The 12,122-nt window shown below is 36.5% G+C and overlaps 1 protein-coding gene across 1 annotated transcript; it reads right to left on the bottom strand.

Moving 5' to 3' along the window:
- Nucleotides 1-3,812: 3,812 nt before the first annotated feature.
- LOC114528325 lies at nucleotides 3,813-4,905 on the bottom strand. The gene is made up of 4 exons (XM_028549953.1): nucleotides 4,878-4,905; nucleotides 4,538-4,608; nucleotides 4,097-4,439; nucleotides 3,813-4,003 (listed from the first exon to the last, which is right to left on the bottom strand). Exons 1-4 carry the CDS (start codon nucleotides 4,903-4,905, stop codon nucleotides 3,813-3,815), a joined length of 633 nt encoding a protein of 210 aa, XP_028405754.1.
- Between the last annotated feature and the right edge of the window lie 7,217 nt (nucleotides 4,906-12,122).

The following is a 12,122-nucleotide window of genomic DNA, read 5'->3' as shown; positions in this document are numbered from 1 at the left end:
GGTGCGGTGGTTTTGAAAAAATAAGCCAATAAAAAGAGCACCCCCCCCACAAAATGTTCTAATGAAAAAAATATCCCCTTGGGGCATGTATTTAATGACATCGGTAAAATGATTGGGTACTACTCATGATTTATTAGACAAAATGGCGGAAAATCCAAATAGAAGAAATGATTTCTTCCTGAACTGGCAGGAGAATAGATTAAACGTATGGCAGAAATCAACAAAAATCAGATACTTACGATCACTCTACAGACTCTCACCAACAACAACGATGTTTTGCTTATGCTGGATTGTTTCGTTCGAGCAACAAACACAAGGTATTGAGGAACATATAAATCAAATTCAAAGCATATAATTTATAAATAATTAAATATGTTACACACATAACTCATTTCTTATAGTTGGATGGCAAGTACTTTGTCCGTTTTTAAAAATAATAAATCTAAGCTGTTTTGATGTTTTAATATTTATACAAAACATTAAGTTTTAATATTACAATACCTTTTTTGTGTACAAAAGGACAAACAAGAACAACGTAGCACATGCTTTGAAATTGGTGCAAGAATTGTTGATGTGTAACTCAGTCAACTTCCGTCAACGCATCGATTTTCTCAATTTTTTTCCCACCTTCAATCGATTCGCATTAATGTCGTTTAGCAAACATAATCAACTAATATTAATATCACGCGTAAGTATTATTACACCTCTAAGCACTGAACCCGCAGCGCACTCTTTTTTGACATTAATCACATTTTTTTGTCTGCAAATACACTGGAATGCCATCGTCACCCATCAACGCATCGGTTTTCTTTTCTCCTCACCTTTGAATCGCATTAATCTCGTTTGGCAAACATAATGAACTCATATTAATTAGTATCATAACCCGCGGCGCGCTCTTTTTTGACACCCGGCTAATCGCAATTTTTTCGTCTACACATACACTGGAATGCCATCCACACCCATCAATTAATACACTGTCTTATTCTTATTCACCTTCATGACAAATCGTTTAATCACCTGCAATAATTTCATATTCATTTTGCAAAAAAGCATCAAACCAGCGCTTCACTTGAATTGCAATGCGAGATTTACTAAACAGTTTTATTTCATCACGTCAGTGATATCCGTCAACGCATCGGTTTGGCTCAGGTTTTTTCCCACGTTTAAATCGCATTAATCTCGCTTGGCCAACATAATGAACTAATATAGGTATAACGCATAATTATTATTAAACCTGTGAACTTTATTGACCTTCATGACAAATCGTTCAACAACTACAATAATTTCATATTCATTTTGTAAAGAAGCATCAAACCACCGCTTCACTTGCATTGCAAGATTTACCAAACACAGTAGTTTTATTATATTACATCAACGCATTTTTTTTTCGTCTACACCGATTTACTTCGTCTACACTGGAATGCCATCGTCAGCCATCAACGCATCGGTTTTCTTTTCATCTCACCTTTGAATCACATTAATCTCGTTTGGTAAACATAATGAACTAATATTAGTATCATGCATAAGTATTATTAAACCTGAATTTATTCGCAAACCGATTATATCACCGGATTTCAGATATCACTTTGCGTCCCGCTAAAAAATTTGCCTAGTGGAAAACGGGCTTTAAACGTGTAATCCCGCGACGTGCTCTTTTTTGACACTGATCGCAATTTTTTTGTCTTCACATACACTGGAATGCCATGGTCACCCCTCAACGCACTTTTTCACAGTCTCATTCTCTATATATTTTCATGACAAATCGTTCAACTAACTCCAATAATTTCATACTCATTTTCGCAAGAAAGCATCAAACAACTGCTTAACTTGCAATGCGAGTTCTACTAAACACATTTTAATTTTACTACGCTATCGTTACCCGTCAACGCTTCGACTTTTTCCTCCCACCTTTGACCCGTATTGACGTCTTATGTATTAAGTATCATGAACATATCACGCATAATACACGTGTGAACAGGCACACTCTTGTGTTTTTTGACACTGATCGCAAATTTTTCGTCTTTACATACACTGGAATGACATGGGCACATGTCAACGCACTTCTTCACATCCTCTGTTGTCTCATCCTCTTTATTTTATTGATTTATATGACAAATAGTTCAAGCAACCAAAATTTCATATTCGTTTTCGCAAGAAAGCATCAACCACTTAACTTGTAATTCGGCTTTTACTAATCACATTTTAATTTTACTACACCATCGTCAACCGCGACAGTGATCGGATTTTTTCCCCCCGCACCTTTGACCCTGCTATGACGTCATTCGGCGAATGTGACACCACCATCATCACGCGCATAAGTATTAGCGCGAAGTTCAAATTCACTCAGTCTGCTCAAACAAGGCTTCGGGTAACATCTCCTTCGCTCCGTCACCACATGTGACGTGTGACCTGTTTACCATTAACTTGATTTAATTAAGTTAATATCTTTAATACAGGTCACATGGCATGCAAACGTGAACCAGCACACTTCCTTTTTTTCACACTGATCTTTTTTTTTTAACAATCTGGACGGTTAATGTTACGGTACCCCCGTCCGTAGAGCATGATTTCTTGCGTAAACAGGATGTGACGTCACTTTTTGTAATACTAAAATATAATAAAAGTGTGCTTGTTCACGCTCCCCCCCCCCAAAAAAAATCACATCTACTACTATACACACTTCTTGTTGTATTAAATAGGCCATGCTAATATTTCTATTTTCATTGACGTTAAGAACGATAAATTTCTAAATAAAGGAATGATTATAATGCTTATAATGCATGTGAAAGTGTACCGCCCTCGGGAGACGTCTGCTATTTTACTGTGAAAATTCCATACTGATTGCATATATTATAATTTTAATATAAAAAATATTTGCATAAATTTTCAATGACGGGCATTCAAGTGTATCAAATTACTGTTACTTAATATGTATAAATGTCACTTTAGAAAGAAACCGAAAACTGTATATTGTGTGGGAGTGATGTTCCAAGTATTGGTCACAGTCTTTTTTAGCGAACTTAAGCAAGCAACATTTTCACTAGGACCGAGACGCTATTTCTCGGTTTGGACTGGGACAAGCATAATTATGCAGGTCTTTCCGCCGTCGTGGTCTTGTCCAAGACCTGAAAATTTTATTTTGACATTGTGGCTAAAACGTGAGTAAATATAATCGTTTTAACCTACTTATGCGTACAATTTTAAAATAATTATTTTTCCTCTGATTGTTTAGAAACGCATTAAAACTAACATGATGGTTTTATAGGTTTTATAAGTACCAGATGGCAAGTGCTGCTTCGAAGTCCATTTGTACAACAACAAAGTAAGTTCAAGCTTTATTCAAATTTTCATTGCGGATAGTCATTTGAATAACTTTTTCTATCACACACGGTTATTCATAATTTTGGTTTATTAAGCAAAAAAAAATTAGTGTTTTCTTTTTGCAATTTGCACTGCACTTTTTATACAGGTAAATTTTTTTACTACAAAGTAGTTTATCACAAAAAAATGACATAAATTTGCTTTTTACAGTCAAAATGGTTTATATACTTTGCCTATAAGATAGTAATAGGAAAACATATGATCACGAGCCTGAATAGTTTTTATTAGCAGGTGATTTTAAGGAAAGTATAAACATATTAAGGACAATCACTTGCAAAACCTGGCATTGTAATTAGGAAATGTACACATCTCTTCTGGAAAATGTTTTTGCCTTTAAAATAGAACCTAACTGCAACAAATGTTATGATACTAAATCCAACTTGTGTCTTATATGATGCCAAATCCTATTGCTTGGATGTCCAAGGCAATGTTCATCTGTCTGGAAAAATCTTCAAAATTGGCAACTTTTTTGGTAGTTCTAAATCCATAGGACATGTATTGGAATTTTGCAAAACACTTTCAATAGTTGTGAGAGTTATCTTGTCAGGTTCATGAAAACCCATTGGTGGTATACTACTTGCACCAGTAGAAAATGCCAACAACTTTTGCAAACCCTTTGCATCTAATAATGTAAAAATTAAGCTTTGGTATATATGTACAATGATATGTTTTTAGCTAAATCAAAACCAATAGTTACGGTACAGAAAATACGTACCCAAGTTATCAATATACTGGTAAAAATAGCCTTTGATTGGGTCATCTAAGTGTGTATGCATCAATAGACTTTTAAACATTTCTGGGGTAAGATCCACATCACCAACATGAACAAAAAAGGGCTTGAAAACATCAGGATGCTTCTGTGCTTCATTTAGTATTGGGCCAAGACCTTGATCAAATTGATCAAGCTCAGCTTTACATATTAAAATCACTGTGTTCAGCATTATGCTTGTGATTGCTTCAAGTTTATTCTCTTTGGTGATTTTTTTAGTAAAACCAATTTCCACAAGTGCATCAAGGATTTGATCAGGAATATTTTCAAAGTTATCTAAGGAATCAATCTGTAACAGAAAATGAAATACTTTTTGATAAAACATGTGCATATAAATGTGTATTGGTTGACAATTGAACTTAGTGATTAATGCTGATGAATCCCTACCTGTGTTACAATATCTCTAATATCTATGTCTGCTATATCCTCCTTCACAATGTCAATATCCTGACTTAAGCCTGAAATTAGGTATGAATAGATTGCAGGGGATAAAAATGGAAAACCTGGACCTCCATTCAAAATGGATGTTGCAATAAAGACTGGCCCTTAATGCATCTTGTATTTGATTACACACACACACACACACACACACACACACACACACACAACCACACACACACACACCAATACCCACCTTTACCCACTTATGGGGGCACTTACTTATGGGGACACTGCTTATTTATGTAGGCACTGATTTTATACTTGGTCAGTAGATTGCCTACAGTACCTAAATGATACTTGTGACATAAAATCATGATTTATAACACATTTTGAACACACGGATTTGTGGGGACATACTTGTGGGGACAAAGTGTGTACTGACTAGTGGGGACAGGTGTGTATTCATATTTGTGGGGACACTTAGTGTATTATGTTGTTGGCCAATTCTAAATGTAAAAACTTGTGGGGACGGTGTGTGTTGTGCTTGTTAGATGAATGATTAGTTGTGTTTCTTTCCATTTTTTAGGGTAATGACTAAAGGGTCAAGAATGAAGCAAATTAGTAACTATCCAGTTCTCAATATTCAGTTGTTTTCGAGAACAAGTCACAATGTTTAAGATTTACTGTGGCCCATTCTTCACTGAAAAGGAGGCACAATACCGTTGTTTAAAGGTCGAGAAGTTTTCTGTTTTTTAAGGTCGTTAAAGGAGCAATAGATTGTAGTTATTTCTGCTTTTTGGAGAATGACAGGGAAAAAAACTTAGGTGTCTTGTCAAGTTTAACAATTATTATATAATAATGATTTCCTGAATAGTCTAGTTTATTTGTGTATCTTGCACATCTGCCTCGATTGATAGAAGTGGACATAGTCATATAATTCGTGTACAATGACCGTAAAAACAATCGACTTCAAAAGAAATGAATAATGTACAGGACAGCACAATTTCATAAATATGTTCTCTCCCCTCACCAGGGAATGTAAATATATTTCACCATGTGGGCGAAATATTTTTAATGGCCCTATATTTAAAGAATCAAAATTGTGTCCCCACAATCCCAGTGTGTAATCATAACCGTGTCCTCGCAAATCTGTGTGACATACCTATACATAGCTCAACTGTATATTTAGTCTGGAGATGTCGCTTCTAATTTGATGAAATGCTACTCAATAAAGGTCCATCCATTTCGATGTATCTATTGGCCTTCAATAAGAACTATATTTGAATATTTTTTACAAAATTCGTTTTTCTTGTGGTATTTCCATTCTCAGAGTCAAGCTAGTGTCTGACCATAAATGTGTCCCAAGCGATGTGTATATTGGACCATTAATTTTATGTGGTGTCCCCACAAGTTCAGTGCGCAGTCAATAGTCTAATCATATTCCTGTCCCCACAAATTCAGTGTGCAATCAATAGTCTAATCATATTCCTGTCCCCACAAGTCAGGTGCGCAGTCAATAGTCTAATCATATTCCTGTCCCCACAAGTTCAGTGTGCAATCAATAGTCTAATCATATTCCTGTCCCCACAAGTCAAGTGTGTAGTCAATAGTCTAATCATATTCCTGTCCCCACAAGTCAAGTGTGTAGTCAATAGTTGCCGCAGCGAGCGAGCCTTCAGCGAGCGAGCGAGGCAGCAGATCTAATTGCTGCCGCAGCGAGCGAGCCTGAAGCGAGCGAGCAAGGCAGCAGACCTAATTGATGTAGTTGGGAATTTTTTAAATTTTGCCTTATCGCATTGCATTGTGGTCAATTTTTAGTTAGACCCACAATGCTATGCGTGAATCAACTTAAAAACAGGTAAGAAATTTTGTACAGCTTATTAAATATCGACATTAATAATCGGGACTGCAGGTTATAGATATTTTACTGAGTTAGCCGTGAGGCCATGTGAGGCAGACGGCATCGTTGTGACTTTTATTGGTCAAGCTGTTTGTTCAGTCTTTGGCGTTTTGGTCCTTGGATTGTGCTCGCATGACGCATCACTGTTGTATAAACGGACACGAAAAGCGACGTGGTGAACCATACCGTTCGGTTCCTTGGAGAAGTGTTTTCACTATTTTGGCAGTTGTTATGTGCAATCAATAGTCTAATCATATTCCTGTCCCCACAAGTCAAGTGTGTAGTCAATAGTCTGATCATATTTCCTGTCCCCACAAGTCAAGTGTGTAGTCATATCCCTGTCCCCACAAGTCAAGGGTGTAGTCAATAGTCTAATCATATTCCTGTCTCCACAAGTCAAGTGTGTAATCATATTCCTGTCCCCACAAGTCAAGTGTGTAATCATATTCCTGTCCCCACAAGTCAAGTGTGTAGTCAATAGTCTAATCATATTCCTGTCCCCACAAGTCAAGTGCATGTGTAATCATATTCCTGTCCCCATAAGTCAAGTGTGTAATCGTATTCCTATCCCCACAAGTCAAGTGGGTAGTCAATAGTCTGATCATATTCCTGTCCCCATAAGTCAAGTGTGTAATCATATTCCTGTCCCCACAAGTCAAGTGTGTAGTCAAGTGTCTTATCATATTCCTGTCCCCACAAGTCAAGTGTGTAGTCAATAGTCTGATCATCATGATTCCTGTCCCCACAAGTCAAGTGTGTAGTCAATAGTCTGATCATCATGATTCCTGTCCCCACAAGTCAAGTGTGTAATCATATTCCTGTCCCGACAAGTCAAGCGTGTAGTCAATAGTCTAATCATATTCCTGTCCCTACAAGGCAACCAATTTAACAAAATCTTTAAACAACCCGACCTACAAAAACGATACTCAATGCGTCGAATTTCAAACGGCCAAATTGATATTTTGTCTTTATGAAATTAAATGGTCAATAATTTAAATGCGGATTTCAGCTTACTCAGTTGGTGGCCGATCATGCAACCTGCACTTGTAGGAAACAAAGTCTATACTAAAATCCGTTAGAAATAAAACATTGAACATGCCAGTCCCCAGTATTATGTATTACAAATTCCAAACGTAGACGAAAATAGACAATTTAGCATGACCACGTGAACTTCAAAGATGACGTGAAAATGGCTAATAAATTGCGTGATGCGCCCATATATGGAATACCACGCCATTTTGCTAAATCTCTCTAAAATAATCCTTGTATAATATGAATACAAGAAACACAAGCAATCATAAGAGAAAAAAATATGTGAAACCATATATATTTGAGAAAATCGAAAACTCATAAACTAATAACATTGATGATAACAAATGACATTTATAAATATATCAACGTGTTTATCAGTAAACTGGAAGACATAATACAGACGTACTTATATTACAGTGCTTTTATATAACTAAGTCTCTAAAACAGAACAATGAATCGAATAAGTTATATAAACTGAAATATGCATAAATATGGTTATATCAATCAACTCAGGAAAATTATTCATAGGACAGGTTTCTTTTGTCTACGAGTTCTCGTCCAGAACTAAACACTCGTGAATAACTTTCTTGAATGCTGCATTTATATGTCAGTGACATACGTCATAACTCATAAGGAATTTTTTAAAGAAATTGTATTAAAACGTGGAAAGAAAAGATGGATTAATGATTTCGTTTCGATTGGTTTGATTTTGACGCCATTTTGCTATAGAAACAATAGCAATGTCAAAACGATTTTTTTATTCCTAAAAAGTTCAACATTGGCCTGAGGTAGAAAAATGAAGATCTGAAAAAATAATCACGACCTGGGCTGTCGCAGATAGGGGGGGGGGGGTGCCGACCTAAATTTTGCGAATGGAACCGAATATTTGGCGATATGTACCAGGGGCCGCCGGCTCTCTCAGGCATATTAAACGCCGCAGAAATTGGTGTTTAATCCCAAAATCGTATCACCGGTTCACAATTGTGCATTTCTGTATGGTTGCCAAAGAGATTACTGTCGAATAAGTTAATACAAGCTCGATTTCTTTCTGAATACCCATTCTACAATATTTTAACAGCTAATCATGCACATCCGACAGCTGTGAAATAGCCATTTTAAAGTGTCAGGCTTCATATCTTCTGTGCAAGAGATTTTTGTTAAGTATATATAAATCTTTTTGCTCACCAAATTTGAAGTCTAAGTGTTAAGAATTGCAGGAAAGTCTATACAAATTTCGCGCGGTGTCGACATTATTAGCACAGAGTAGAAAAATTGATGACATAGATACAGAGGTGTAACTAGTGTACCTACTTTTTTTGAGCGCGGGCTTGGGTGGGTCAGTAAAAACACTAACTAAACGCTTGCCAAGGCACTTGCTGAGCATGCGCAGTTGATAATTTTTTGCCTAGCGCGTGAAAAAATGTGGGTGCATAAAAACGCCACTTTTAATTACTGAGCGCAAGCTAGTTACAGGTCTGTATCTATTATCTGCTCTGTGATATTAGGGAGCTTTAGCAGCGACTACGAGTAGGAGATTCGTAATTCTCGCATGTTGTTTGCATAAACCATCAGCCAAAACTCGTAGTCGTCGAGCTTTTGAGTACGAGTTTGTTGGTCGTACTGATAAAGTTGCATGAACTTATCACTTTAATATCATAAAACACGACCTTTACGCACATAATATCATCACTCGGTAATCACAATAATAATATAACTGGAAATGATTCTCGACTGTGATTGGTTGGTTTCAGTGCAATTAATCTGAAACAGCAGTGCAAAAATCTGTAACAACAGTGCAAAAATCTGTAACAAACGTATCTGATTGGTTGAAATAAAGAAAATAGCCAATCAAATTTCCCGAAAAATTCCCGCGAAAATCCATTCAAAGATTGCAAATGCAAAGATTTCGAAACATTGAGGCAAGTACAATACAGGAGTTACAAAATAATGCAAAAAAAAAACGCAACAAGTCGCACCAATTTTTGGCTAAGCGTTTTTAAGACCTGGGCAAAACAGAGGATTTTTGGAGGAAATTGAGTTGTTGATGTTGTCATATTTTGTCTCGATTTCCAGTCATATCATTTCACGTAATAGTATGGTTTCTCGTGCAATTATATTATACCCAAATTGCACTCGAAACCATACTATTACCTATAGTCATAAAACACGACCTTTACGCACATAACATCATTGGAAGTGAACTTAACAAATTTTATGTTATTAGCGGAATTCCACTTATCTTTTTCTTTTTTGTCTTTTTGTTATTTCGTTTTTAACCCAGTACTTAATTGCCTTCCAATCCCGGTTTTTCAACACCCCCTTCGCCTTCACAATGCATTCCTCGCACTCTCTCTTATTTGGCACCCTTCCCTCCCGAACCAAATGTGCCAACTCGCCCAAAACGCATCTTCTCTCCTCATTCGTCCATGATTTATGAACTATTTTCCCTGAAGCAAAAATGGAGATTTGTTTAAAAACGGTGGAATTACGCATGCTGTGGCATAATAATTTTATGTACATGCAGCGTGTACGAAAAAGAAAAGGATTTAGGATAGTTAGGATTTGAATGACTCAGCATTCCGTTGAATCCACTGATGACCAAACCCAATGGAAATGAATACACTTTGTTTTCTTAGCTTAAGAGTATACCCGTATTATTATTCTGAATAAAAGAGTTATGTGAATAGCAGTTACCATAGTTATTAACACTAGACGTCGCCAAAAACGGAAAATAGCCGAATTTAAATATAGAACTTCTACATTCTATCCCACAAAAACTCTCGCTATTTTCGTAGGCTGCTTAGTTAAGTATTAGTTAATTCCCAAGACAAATGTGTTTAAACTCAGCCATGTGAATTTCAAGTTAGCTTATTACTTTTTTAGTTATATATCTCGTACGAAAAGGAGGGGAATTAAATTCTCCGTTCGCTAGGAAAAACGAAAAAAGAGGTTTTGCATATATTTATGACAAAATATAAAGAACAACACAATAGAACAATAAAACAATAAAATAAACCAATCGATCATTTGTGTTTACCCAGAGCAAACCCAAATAAATTAATTTTTTCGTTCAATTCTCGTAGGGATAAATCTTAATTGTCTTTCCCTAATTGTGTTCCTCTGTGCATAGCATTTAATTTTTAAATTTGAGGAAACATAAGCACTTCCCCGGACTATTAACTTCTTATTTATTTATTTACATGCTTTGTCAATTCTGACCAGTGATCCCTACAGAGCTTATTGCTCCATTAATAGGGTACCTAAAATTACATTATGCATGCACAAACAACATTTACAAGATAATGGTTATTTCGCTGCCCTCATAGAAACAACCAGACATTGAACAAATTGTATTAGTTTCCTAATATAGTAATATGTTTCAAGAATATTACCAATTTGAACAGTGAAGGCTGAGAAGCTCATTAGAAATATTCTGAGGTCAGCGAATCAACCTCTACAGCACATTTTATCAACAAGTTTACATAACGGACGACATGAATGACATTTAACACAGATAGTTTTAAAAGATTGCGGAACATCAATGTTATATACCAGTTCAGTCATCTTATTATAATAATCCAATAAGTATGACTTAAATTGTCCAATGGTAACATCTGATCTACGTATATGTGGCGGTAGACTGTTGAAGATTCTAGGAGTTCTGTTGTAATAGCTATTTTGATATGTTAAGGTGTTTACTCTTGGTATGTTTATACTAACGCTATTCAATGTCTCGCTCCTTGTGACACGATTACTTAATTTAGCATCTATGTTTTGACTGTGTCTCATTTCTTTAAAGAAGTGAATTAGGTCCAGGTACTCATGCCAGTAGCTCAAAGGGAGTAGCCCTGTTTTTAGCAGCCGGTTTTTGTAGCTTGTTTTGGATCCAAACGGCAACGACAAGATGACTCTAGTTGCACGTCTTTGAACCTTTTCCATTTCAAGGATAAGAGAAACAGACTGTGGTGACCAGACTTGCGAGCTGTATGCAAATTGACTTCGTACCAAGGTCTTATATAGTGTGCAGCGGATACGAGGATCACTCAGGTTGTTAGAAGATCTTCTTACAAACCCCAGCATTCTGTTAGCTTTCGTACATACAGCTGATACTTGGTGGTTCCATTTGAGATCTGAGGTTATAAAAACCCCGAGGTCCTTTTGCACAGTTCGGTTTTTGATCATTGATGTGATTGTAGGATCGTGATTTGTCAGGTTGTAGCTTGATGGAACTAGCTTTCGATTTCTTGTCACAGTGAGAACACCGCACTTAGACTGGTTGAGGCTCATACGCCACGTCTGGCACCACTGGTTGATTTCGTTGAGATCACTTTGAAGATTTTTAACGTCCTCTGTTGTTTGTATTGCACGATAACACTTGGTATCATCAGCAAATAGCGCTACCGACGATTAAGTCGCCTTTTGTGGTAGATCGTTCACATAAACAAGGAATAATAATGGACCAAGGATTGAACCCTGAGGAACACCTGACAGCACTGGTATTGGTTGAGATGTTTTGCCTAGAACTGTAACTTGCTGATAGCGGTCAGTGAGATAGTTTTCAAACCAGGCCAGTAAGTTACCACCAACCCCAACGCTTTGTAATTTCTTGATGAGTAGTTTATGATCGACTCTGTCGAATGCTTTAGCAAAGTCTAGGTA

This window comes from Dendronephthya gigantea, unplaced genomic scaffold (assembly GCF_004324835.1).
Source record: "Dendronephthya gigantea isolate DGI-Jeju-01 unplaced genomic scaffold, DenGig_1.0 000049F, whole genome shotgun sequence".
NCBI lineage: Eukaryota > Metazoa > Cnidaria > Anthozoa > Malacalcyonacea > Nephtheidae > Dendronephthya > Dendronephthya gigantea.
Note: the sequence above shows the minus strand (reverse complement) of the source record. Positions and strands in the feature narration are given on the sequence as shown.